Source organism: Mya arenaria, chromosome 6 (assembly GCF_026914265.1).
Source record: "Mya arenaria isolate MELC-2E11 chromosome 6, ASM2691426v1".
Taxonomy (NCBI): Eukaryota; Metazoa; Mollusca; class Bivalvia; order Myida; family Myidae; genus Mya; species Mya arenaria.
The window spans coordinates 77,238,284-77,251,546 of NC_069127.1; the positions used below are offsets into that span (position 1 = coordinate 77,238,284).

The 13,263-nt window shown below is 36.3% G+C and overlaps 1 protein-coding gene across 5 annotated transcripts in view; it reads right to left on the reverse strand.

Moving 5' to 3' along the window:
* Window positions 1–1,336: 1,336 nt before the first annotated feature.
* Window positions 1,337–13,263, reverse strand: part of LOC128238959 (uncharacterized) — a 40,186-nt gene continuing 28,259 nt past the window's right edge. For 3 of the 5 annotated variants that reach the window (XM_052955314.1, XM_052955312.1, XM_052955313.1), the window contains exon 3: window positions 1,337–3,575. In XM_052955314.1, the coding sequence (XP_052811274.1) occupies window positions 2,534–3,575 (1,042 nt within the window). In that variant the 3' untranslated portion in view covers window positions 1,337–2,533. Of the gene's footprint in view, window positions 3,576–7,208; window positions 7,530–11,316; window positions 11,416–13,263 lie in introns of those variants that run through there. The other 2 variants (XM_052955315.1, XM_052955316.1) reach the window with 2 other exon arrangements.

Sequence of the window (13,263 nt, forward strand, 5' to 3'; positions counted from 1 at the left end):
ATGTCGATCTCGTAAAGGGACTAGATACCAGATAGTCCAAAAATTGGCAAATACAGTATTTCCTCAAAACAGGCTTAGAATTGTCAGTGCGAGCTAGTAGGAGGCCGATAAAACATCATCTGATAGGATTAAAATAATTAACACAACAATCATGTTGCTGTCTCATCTGAGTTTCCCCATTTAAACATAGCTCATAATGGTTTCACGGTTTAAATCATATCTGTTTTTGAGTACAGATAAACATAACGACGCTATTTCAATGTATTTTAAACTCACTAGGATTTAGACAATCCCAGTATTAAAATTTCGTGTTGGAAAAATGCGCAAAAACACCGAAAGGTACGGAATGCCGTTTGGGCCATCGCCTATGAATGTGTTGATCTGAAATGCGACAGTACGATGATGAAAACACGACAGTACGATGATGAAAACACGACAGTACGATAGTACGATGATGAAAACGCGAAATCACGATATTACGATGGTGAAAACTCGAAAGTACGATGGTGAAAACACGATAGTTTATCGCATTATCATCATCGTACTGTCGTATTGTCGCGTTTTCGTTATCGTTCTGTCGCGTTTTCATCATCGTACTGTCGCGTTTTCACCATCATAGTTTCATGATTTCGCGATTTCACCATCGTACTATCGAGTATCGCGCTTCAGATCAACACATTTATAGGCGATGACCCTAACGGCATTCCGTAGAAAGGTGCATGTGTCGTAAGCGATGCGTTACACCATTAGGTGAGATTCATTGCGTTGTACACAACGATATTAATGTTATGAAAGTTTTGACAATTTTTTCCCTTGCAATTGTATCTTTTCAAGAGCTGTCTTTTCTCTAAGGTGAATACAAAACAAGGAACACGTCAGGTTCCGGTGACCCGACCGAGCGTACAGTTTAGAGGCCGACCCTATTTATTGATTAGACTTAAAGCCAAGGGGTACATTAATCTGACAGTCGTTTAATAGTTACTTAATACAAGAAGTGTCAAATGAAAAGCTAATGCATAGAGGAAGCAAGGACGCATAAATGGATGCTTTCTACTTGTAATCTACTAAAACATACATATCCATCTACCTACACTATTTTTCCGTACATGGCACAGGATATTATAAAAATATTTCGACCGTATTTATTGGATAATTGATATTTTTTACAGTATCTAAGTTTGCATACCCAAAATGTAATTCGATGCTATTAAAACAGTCTGTAAATCCGCAAAAGGTAGATAACCACGTACAGCGACTATTATGGAGGAGTAAAGAGTTACAGTCAATAGCTTGCTTGGGTATATATTGTCTAGTCTTGTGGTCAAACAAAAACACGAACGTTAAGAAGCATTTTATTACGTAAATAAAACCGGAATGATCTTCACAAGTTGTTGAATTATGAAACAATAAATGAATAAATAAATAAATAAATGAGTGATTGACTAAATACATGTTTAGTAAAGCGAGAGTGATGCATTATGGTCAAAATCATTGAACAGATCTGTCCGTCATTAAAATCACAACCGTAACATCACGAACACTATGTGCAATGACCTGAAATACTAGTACATGTACACTGAACCATTTGCTGGAACATACCCTTTTAAGTCATCCAACGGACGATACTTTATTTTACACATGATTTAGTCAAGCACCACAAGGTACTAACCCGTCTTAAATTATAAAATGGCATTAAAGGGTTTTCATTAAGTGCACCATCATGAAACCAGCCAGCAAAAATATGTAGTTGAACCATTGTTTCCAGAGATAAAAAACGCAAAATATGTTTTTTTTAAAAGTCAAACAATACAAAAAAAACATCAAAAATTATAAATATATATTTTGATGATGTATTTTTTTATTTTGAAACATCAATAAAAAATTGTATAAATATTTAACATTTTGTTTTCTCGTGCAAGTGAGCTGAACATACTCGGCACGTTTCTCCGATTATAAATAATGAAGGCAAGTTCTGATTTAATCACCAGTTCTTAAATGTGCCCATGACACTGGATCAACGGACTTACATCGGCTTTATCTTTATTTTTATATGTATATCTTAATACCAATCATAAATCCACACGAATAACATATCGCAAAATACATCGATAATGTCCATATCCAATTTCAGAAGTATCATTGCGCGATGTTAAAATGACGCCATGAAACAAAACAGTGCGTCATTCAAGCGACATTTATAATGAAATGTGTCTTTTAAGTTATGTAAATGATAAAAGGGTTATCAGTCATGCGCTTTGATCCGTTATGTCGTATTCGACTCTCGTGGATCAAAGCGCAGAACTGATAACCCTATTATTAACGCTCTTTTAATAAGATTTTTGGACGGCTTATTAACACCGTGCAAGACACGACGGACGAACGGACGGACGGACGGACGGACCCCGCTGTTGATTCATAACCCAAATCTAAGGATATTTCACAACTGAACAGGCAAATGTGTGATGTGAACATCTGGCATTTAATCACACCACGACACTCTAAATGTAAATCAGTCATCGTTTAGCGCAAATCTTCACTCATCACAGCCAGATTCTGGTTTCCCGGACGAGCGAGACAAGAGTGCCCTGTACGGCATCTGTTTTGTGTTGCTGGGTGACCGCTCCTGACTAGAATATCCCTCGTCCGTGTGCTCTGGGGATCGTTCGGAGATTTTGAACAATTTGGGTTGTGAATTACTATTTATCTTAGATGATCTCGCGCTTTCTCTATCATTGTCCGGCAACGTTAGACTTATCGCCTCTTCTTGCAACCCTTGCGTAGGGAATTTCGGTAAAAACACATCAACATAAACCTTTTTCTTCTTCGCACCTTCGTTCACATCATAAAATGTCTTTCCGGACTCCACGAACACCGCGCCTTCGTTAGTTTTCGGATTTTTCGGTATTCTCCGTTCAGTTGCCGGAGAAAGTTCCGGTGACGTGGGAGGCGCTTTCCTTCCAATGACGTCATTTTTGACATCATACTTGTGTCTACGGCAGTGATCGGTTAATGTACAATCTTCCTTGCATTTATCACAGAAATATGAACGGTCACTATGAACAGCCGGTGGTTCTATTCGACTGAACAGGTTTTCGGGAATTTTAATAGAACACTTATCACTGTCACTGTTGTGCCCAGGCTTCCCGCGTTGAGCCTGTCTCCCCACCAACCAAGCGTCCTTGTGACTTTTCACATGCGCAACAAAGTTAGTTTTCGTATCACCTCGATTTTTACAAATTCCTGCTATGATTTCTCGTTCCCCTTTTGTCAAATTCGCTTTATCGCGTATGAACATTCTTCCCGGATTTAGATGAATGCCGTCCGCGCACCAAGCCTTGTTTGCTTTATTCATCTTGCCTTTATGATTCACCGCGATCTTCTGATAGAAGGTAGGCATGGTCGAATCTTCGAATTCCTCGGTTGACCAATCGTAGAAGCCAGCCATACTGACCTGCGTCCGTGGGGTCGCTGTCATGGCGACGCGGGACTGGGCGGAGTGGATCCTTGGAGCCGGCGAGAACGCTTGGCGGCTGACGAACGAGGTCGCCGGGCGCCGGGTGATTAAAGGGGAGTAACTGTAACGACAAAATGCAGAGTTATTAATTAAGTGAAGTGAAAATTCATTGCCCAGCGTGTTGTAACAAAAACGTACGAACATATCTGGCATGATTTTACACAGACATTGTATTGCAACATATATTTCACTACAGCTTATAGCTCATTGTAGACAATTTCAATATTTTTTCTCTCTCTTTTCACACCATTATTGGATGTTCTATAATATAACCTTCATTTTCCTTAATAAGTATAAAACTGATGGTCTGTTTTTAATAAACTCATCTATGTCTATGAATTAACCATTTTTATGACAAAATTAATAAAGTGCATAGTGCAGTTTATCAATGAAAAAGTATCTGATCTTTAATCTCTAAGATTTTTATATATCACATTTAGATACGTTTTTCAATTTATTGCTTTTAACGAAGATTTAAGATTAAGACGTGGCTTTAGAATTTGATACAATAGTTTGAAGATGAAACGAACCACCCCGCGTGATTATTCATCATAGAGATTATAAGAAATCTTCTTAGATTTCAAAAATAATTTTAAGATTTCATTGTTTTGAAAATTCGTACCAATGGATTGTTATTACGAGACATTGAAGATTACCTTAATCTTGAACCAATTCTAAAGGCCATAATGTTATGACAAAATAATAAGTTGGTCAAATTTCATTTAGTGGATAGTTTTCGCTTTAATTACTGTTTGATGTGAAACAGGTATTTTTTAAAATGTGTACAATGCCAGTCTATACCCATACATAAAGTGTGTTTTACAATCTAGCAAACATGCAGAGAAATGAAATAATGCCGAAACAGAGAACGATTTCAGCCATTTTTTTAAAACTTAAACTCAATAACTCGATATGTTTTCCCTGAAAATATCCAGCTTGGATCAATATTGTTTATGTGAATGTCTTTTTAATAAACATAATATTTAAAAGAAAAAAGTACTTTAAAATATTCACAGTATCATTCCCAATGGATTTCGTGCTTTATTTTATTAAAGTATGTACCATTATGTGTATGAATAACATATTCTTAAAGGGGAAGAAGTTGAATTTGGTTGCTTCATATGGATAAATAAATTAATTTGAAATCCCCTTGAATATAAGATTGCCGAGAGCATGGTGTTACTTTAAAGAGACACGCCTTTCTGCATGCATACTGAGTACCTTGGTTATACATACATTTACACTCGTGTCTTATCCCATTTACTATTCATAGTTGGCTAAAAATCACTTGATATTATTTTTCTGTTTAATAAAATATAGCTATATAATTATACAATATAGGAAATTATGACTTCTAGTTCATACGTTATTAAATATAATAAGACAATATATTTAAGACAATATGATATTTTGTAAAAAATAGTATCAAGTAAAATACGTCTTACACTGAAAGCTGTGCTACGTATCAACAAGAAAGCTGAAGTAGCTAAACAAGCAGTCAAACAAGTAGTCAAACAAGTAGTCAAACAAGTAGTCAAACAAGTAGTCAGACAAGTAGTCAGACAAGTAGTCAGACAAGTAGTCAGAAAGTAGTCAGACAAGTAGTCAAACAAGTAGTCAAACAAGTAGTCAAACAAGTAGTCAAACAAGTAGTCAAACAAGTAGTCAAACAAGTAGCTAAACAAGTAGTCAAACAAGTAGTCAAACAAGTAGTCAAACAAGTAGTCAAACATATCCATTGCAGTGTCATACCCCTTAAGTTACGTCGCACTTTCAAATATTAAAGTAATTTGTGTTAGTTTCTTTAAATATTCTGTAACGATTTCAGTTGAAATTGACTTATTAGCATTGTATCAGTATTGCTAGTTTTACAAAACTATGTACCCTTAGGAAGGCATGTTAGCAGAAGCCCTAGGTGAACTTCAGCAAAAGTTGAGAAACATAAATATATAACTCTAAAACATAAAACACGAGAGTCGGTCATTACTCTGTAAAATAGCATGTGAATATAAAAGAGGAACACTAGCATCCCAGGGTATCTTTATTTCTGGGTAAAATTAACAGTAACCAGCCCTTATAGCCACCACTCGTGTGTGGTCGGGCATGGTACGAGCTGTATCTTTCAAACTTTCCGTCAAATACCATAAACATGAGTACATATGACCGGACATGGTATGGTAACTGTTGTACAACATCGTTAACCTACTTCCCCTGTATGTTCACTCACCCACCCACCCGCTCTCTTTTTATACCCCTGTGTTCTCTCTAAATCACACCCTTCACCCTCATCCGACAGAAACTTTTGTAATTATTGTTTTCGTTCTCCTTCGTCCATTTCACCTACCTCGCATCCATTTAACTCATTCTTACTTCCCTGTCTGCCAGCTACCTCGCATCCATTTAACTCGTTCTTACTTCCCTGTCTGTCAGCTACTTCACATCCATTTAACTCATTCTTTCTTCCCTGTCTGCCAGCTACCTCGCATTCATTTAACTCATTCTTACTTCCCTGTCCGCCAGTTACCTCGCATCAATTTAACTGATTCTTACTTCCCTGGCTGCCAGCTACCTCGCATCCATTTTACTCATTCTTACTTCCCTGTCTGCCAGTTACCTCGCATTTATTTAGATTAAGCATACATACTTCCCTGTCTGCCAGCTGCCTCGCATCCATTTTATTTACGCATACATACTTCCCTGTCTGCTAGCTACCTCGCATCCATTTTTTTACGCATACATACTTCCCTGGCTGCCAGCTACCTCGCATCCATTCAATTTACGCATACATACTTCCCTGTCTGCCAGCTACCTCGCATCCATTTAATTTACGCATACATACTTCCCTGGCTGCCAGCTGCCTCGCATCCATTTTATTTACGCATACATACTTCCCTGGCTGCCAGCTGCCTCGCATTCATTTAATTTACGCATACATAATTCCATGTCTGCCAGCTACCTCGCATCCATTTAATTTACGCATACATACTTCCCTGGCTGCCAGCTACCTCGCATCTATTTAAAATACGCATACATACTTCCCTGTCTGCCAGCTACCTCGCATTCATTTAATTTACGCTTACATAATTCCATGTCTGCCAGCTACCTCGCATTCATTTAATTTACGCATACATAATTCCATGTCTGCCAGCTACCTCGCATCCATTTAGATTACGCATACATACTTCCCTGTCTGCCAGCTACCTCGCATCCATTTAATTTACGCATACATACTTCCCTGTGTGTCTTTCTAGTCATATGAACACTAAACTGTCTCCTGACTCTCAAGAAAACTAAAGAACTAAAATGGCAAAAAGGTCTGACGATTTCATTGATGGTAATAAAGTGTAAACACTGCTGGCGTACGTTATAAGATGATATTGATGGTAATAAAGTGTAAACACTGCTGGCGTACGTTATAAGATGATATTGATGGTAATAAAGTGTAAACACTGCTGGCGTACGTTATAAGATGATATTGATGGTAATAAAGTGTAAACACTGTTGGCGTACGTTATAAGATGATATTGATGGTAATAAAGTGTAAACACTGCTGGCGTACGTTATAAGATGATATTGATGGTAATAAAGTGTAAACACTGCTGGCGTACGTTATAAGATGATATTGATGGTAATAAAGTGTAAACACTGCTGGCGTACGTTATAAGATGAATGATGCCAAATTGTATTTATATACCTTTTATGTATCGTAATATTCCATCATAAATATTATTTCCATGATATATAAATTATGTTGGCTTGTATAAACACAGTTAACACTTTTGAAATCCTTTTAATATTTGTTTTGTCTCTTACTTCCAACGGACCTTAACCACTTCTTAACAACCAGTTGCAAGTTGAAAGTTAGTTCCCAAATACGCACTAGAAAACCCTTCAACTGACGAAACTTGCTACAATTCGGTATAGGTTTCACACTACTTCTTCCTAAATCATATCGTATTATGTATGTATTAAAAGACGAAGCGTAACAATGCGCATTAAATGATCATTTCAATTGTTTGCCACTTCTTTACATTGACACCCATTGTCATGAAGATAAGTCAGACAAGAGGAACTCTGGTAATCCTATCCTCGCCTTATTGTCTCACGACACGAGCGTAATTAAGTATTGTATTTCTACAAAACAGTTGAAGGGTTCAATGTTGATCAATTCCAGGTTTGGGCTCAGGTCAGAGGTTTGACAAATACTGTCGTGCCAATGGATTGTAAATACAAATGTTTACCGTATAGTAATTACATTGGCGTTTCGAAGATATCCCAGGTTCGTAAAACATCTTATTATAAATGACCCAGGATGTGAGAGGTCCAGAGTATTCCAGTAGGTAGGACGTTTGATTACTGGCATGCAGATCTTTGATACCAGTTAATGCAGATTTTGTTATGAGGTGGAACAAATAAACAAAATGTTTGTGCCAAGTATGATTGGCACGTGGATCAGATGTGTGAGATAATTAAGTACTGAGTGTTCGACCATAACACCAATGTTAGTTAGCTAGAAGTCAATTTCATTGAAGTTTTCATTTAGGAGTTTTATACCCTTCAAGACGCTCTCCTATAAGTGCGTTCAATGCACCTTCCATTGCCCTAACAATCATCCGGAGTAAGTAGTCAGTAAGATCGTGTGTTTAAAGTGTTTTGTTTTTATTTATTTTAAAACAATTGAGTTCTGCAATTAAACATTGAACTCCAATAGAATAAAACACCATGGTCAAGTGAAATTCGACGTATTTTAGAATAAAAATGCTTATTTTACGCCGAAAAATGCTCCACAACCTCCCTAGACATTTACACATACTACTTGGCAAAGACATCATATCATTGGGTCTTATTTCCTGAAAATAAAGGCATTTTTTGTCTTGAACTTATTTAGATAATACATACATAATGTTTGAAACGTCAAAAGATCATATACACATGATGATGATGATGATGATGATGATGATGACGGAAAGCCACCAATAAGCAATGAGAAAAGTTATATCTACTATCTGTGTATTATAAACAATGCGTCCATTAGTAACAAAGACAACCAAAGTTTCCGAGCACAAAATTTAAAGGATCAATTATTACCTTTATGGCCAAATAAAATTATACCCCCGAAACATCAATTCCGTCAATTGCATAACACACCTTTGAATATTTTTTTTTCTTTTATTACTATATTATTTTCGTTTATTTACATATTTTTAAGACTTTGTAAAGCGTTCAAACGGGTACTTACTTAGCATGAATATTAATCCAATAATTCCTATCTTAGTAACTCTAGCTATCCATTGATAATGGCTTGATTGTCCATACCGAGTCCGATACCTTAAATGCCCTCTGCTCCATTTAAGAAAACTATGCTAATAAGAAAATGGAACATTATCATTTAATTTAGGGCTAATGTCGCTCGTATAGATAGATATCAGACATTGTTGATAGATAGATATCCAAAGTTTGATCGAATATTGATTACGCTCTGTTAAAACAAACAAATATTTCTTCTCTTGAGGTTATAAGCCTATGATTGGAAGAGACTTTGTCAACAGAAGCCAGCAGGATATATGCATATATACATTTTTAATGACCTACCCGATCTATAATGGAATGACTTCTCACACCCGCCCCGTATTAAGACGTTGAACGTATAGAATAATTATGTGTATTTTGAGTTAATCACTTTTGTGTTTTCCAATCCCTGGGAATTTGTTCATATAGTTCACAATTGTGGAACTAACGATAATTTGGTATAGAATTATACATCAATACACATGAGACTTTTTAAATCACATTTAACACTTCTTTTTATTTATTTTATTAATATGGTCACTTACTTCTGATAAATGTATCTCTTGGTCCAACATACCTTAAGCGTTACTTTGAATCCGATTTCAAGAATAGCCATAGAAAGGACACGAATCATCAAAACTACCACCGTGATTGAATTTTCAAATTTCAACTATTAACACAACTCTAACAAACATATCTTTTGAGACATGCAGAACAAAGGAACACGTAACACGATGAAATTGAAATCTATTAAATTGAAAGCGATTTTCCCTTTGTAGTTTTCGTGTATATTTGTCTTTTTCGTTTGGTCGAATTTATATCATGTGTTCAGTGCATTTGAATTTATCACTGATAAAATACATCTAAATGAGTATTAAGGAAACACATTAGGTGGCATTGTTAAGAGCTTGAGAACCAATATTAATATGTCTCTACGAGCTCCGAGTCTATTAGCCTTTAGATTTATGACGATTTACATATGTAATTAAACATTTCATTCCTATAACTTCTTTATCATGGATTCGCTCTCTGCATCTGTAAATTGCCACAGACTTACCTACTTAATGCAATCATTAAAACGAAAAAGACATTAGGGTCACTTGAAGAAGCTAGATAATGAATCGTAAAAGCTTGTAAATGTATTGAAATGTTCAATAAAAACCGGGTTGCATTCGATTTTCGATGGATTTATTAATACAGATTGATAGCTGTATAGAACATTATGCAAATATAAATGCATTTTGAACGACAGAAGGAGTTTCGGCCTTTATTATTACCATTGTCATATTGTCGCTTATTAAGCACGCACTAGATTACATTAACTGTCTTATGTAGAATGAAAAATATGTACGAAAATGGCCATCTATAGATCTCCATGACAAGGCCACACTTAATGAATATTTTGTTTGGCGTTACTCGCCGCCCACGTAGTGTTTCTGTTAGTCATATTGTTTTCGTTTTTCATTATCAAGGTAGGAAATTAAGAGGTTAAGGAGTAAAACAATAAACAACATCTGTACAGTGTTTACATACATTTTACATCATCATAATCATCATCATCATCATCATCATCATCATCATCATCATCATCATCAACACCACCACCACCACCACCACCACCACCAGATTAATACTACAGTCGTCATTAAAGACACGATCAACACAATAAACGGCAACAAAATATTCGCGTTAAATTAAAACTCCAGTACCACATTCTGTAGATTTATCTTTAAAAACAAATCACTTCAAGTTTTGACATTATGATGAGCTTATGGTCAATGTCTCAGCAATCTAGTACTCTGAGTGTGTTTGTACATTCTGTTTGAGCGGGATATAAGATATCTTTGAATTTAGGTGAATAGTTTAAAAGTCCAAATTTTGAGATTATCTTAGATCAATACAGTAATTTTACAATAATCACAAAGTGGATCACATGTCAAAGACAAACTTTAATAAGAAATTATAATGAATAGGACGTGAGACGACAATGAGGGTGACATCTTTCTCAGTGAGTTATACCACGTGACGAATTGCCTCATACAGGCTACGTCAGAAGGCAACATTTTGCTTTGAATGAAGACTTAAAACAAAGATAACTTCATTATTTCTTCGCCATTTTAAATTAACCATAGCGCAGTCTACGCCTCTTACAGATCCCCGCCATCAGTATTTTACCAGAGTTTGATTGAGAGTTTAGTTTCCTAAAACACTTCGACAAAACTTTTCACAATACGGCCGTCTGACGGAGCACTGTCAAAACATTATTTTGGAAACAGGTTTGTTGAAGTGTTTGATGAAACTAATCACCTTTTAAAACTCCGATAATAAAAGAAAGGCGGGGCTCTTTAAGCGGCATAGACTGCCCTTTGTTTTAATTAAAATGGAGTAGTAAATGAAAAGTTATCTTTGGATGATAATATGAAAGGGTATGCTACAAACAATGAGCTAAATAATTACGAAAATAATGACGAAGATCAAGAAGAAGAAGAAAACCCAAATAAATTTAAACAAACCGCTTATGTATCCTATAACTGTCGACCATCAACTACCTCACAACGTATATAATTCCATCGCAATAAATGATTACATGAAATGATAAAAGGAACTACTTGTTAATACCTCAATTGTTGCGCGCGACATGCACGGTAGTGATTAGCGGACATATCAGCAGGCTGCGTAGTAAGCATGGTAATAATGGAATCAAACATGCAGGGCGTTGACTGCCTGTCAACATGGGCCTGACGCGAACAGGGAAAATGTCCATAACACATCGAGCAGCCAATTGTATAAAAGTTGGAAATGTTGTCCACAGGTTATTTTAGGCTAGTTTGCTCATTTAAATGAATTGATTGGTTAATATTAATTTTGGGATACATTTTGACCAACCCATAAATATTATAAACTTTACCAGTTTTATGGAGATGTATACCCAATCCCGAATAAAAGTGCATTCGTCTGCTGGTTTAGGGGTATGGTGATACTAAATCACTCATAGTGTTGATGTGTGCTTGGCTTCATTTTGTATCATAAAGGGCAATGACTCTCTGTTTAGCTCTTACTTGGCAGTACACGAGTATGTGTTCATGCTGGGTAGCGAGTGGTAATTTAAAGATGTTCTACCATGTTCATCGCCATGTAATTCATTATTAAAACATTTACAGACATTAATACGGTTCATTTTTATTCCTTACAGAAAACAAACTCGTGAAAGTCATTCTTTTCTAGTCGTGGCCCAGACTCAGATATCAATATCCGAAACAATTAATTACGCCGGCCGCTGCCAGCGCCGTCCCGTCCGTTCCGGTAAAGCGGGAAAACACCACGGTCTCATAAATGTTGTATGGAAGTTCCGCTGTGTTGTTTTCAGTTGGTCGTATAATATCATGACAAACAATAGTGTCAAAATTGCCTTATGAAAATTTTATTAAGATGAATTGTTTTTGACGTACGCTTGGGTGTACGGGTATGTTTTGTTGGTAATACATACAAATATAAACAATGTAGATAGACTACCAATTACGAATTTAAATTAGTTTATTGAACTTCTATATTGTACACGTTCCCTTAGGTATAAGAGCTGTCTAGTTTCTCTTCACGATAAAGATAATATAATCTATTGACATATCATGGTTTGACTTAAATAAATAATCGTGTGGTAAATCGGAAAAGCATTGTGTATGATATGGTAAGCGTCCCTTTTCCCAACATTAACTTCACGGGACATGAGAAGCAAACGGATTGTACTTCAGTTGCACTTGGAATGTGTTATCATTATTATTATTATTATTGCACTGTAACGCCGTATGTTGGCATCATCATCATCATCATCATCATCATCATCATCATCACCACCACCACCACCACCACCACCACCACCATGAATTATCATCATCATTACTACCACCACCACTATCATCATCATCATCATCATCATCATCATCATCATCATCATCATCATCATCATCATCATCATCATCATCATCATCACCACCACCACCACCACCACCACCACCACCACCACTACCACATCATCATCATCATCACCACCACCACCACCACCACCACCACAACCACCACCACCACAACCACCATCAACAACAACAACAACAACAACAACAACACCATCACCATCATCTTCATCATCATCGAACGCCTTCTGAGAATAAAACACGGCATTCGAATTTCATGTTTCTTTGATGAGGCGATGAACTTTTTAGGCGATATCTTTAACAAAACGGACATTCTTACGATGTTTATATTGAAACTTCCATTCAAGACATGATACACACTGTCAATATGACCATGTTTGACTCATACACGAACATCTTAAATTAACTAGTTCCTATCTTGTAACCAAATATTTAGACACAATGAAATGCCGTTGGATATTTGGTATGGTTAAGACATAGTATTTCAAAGATAAACAGTTATCATTAGTGTGAAGCTAGAATTAAGGTGAG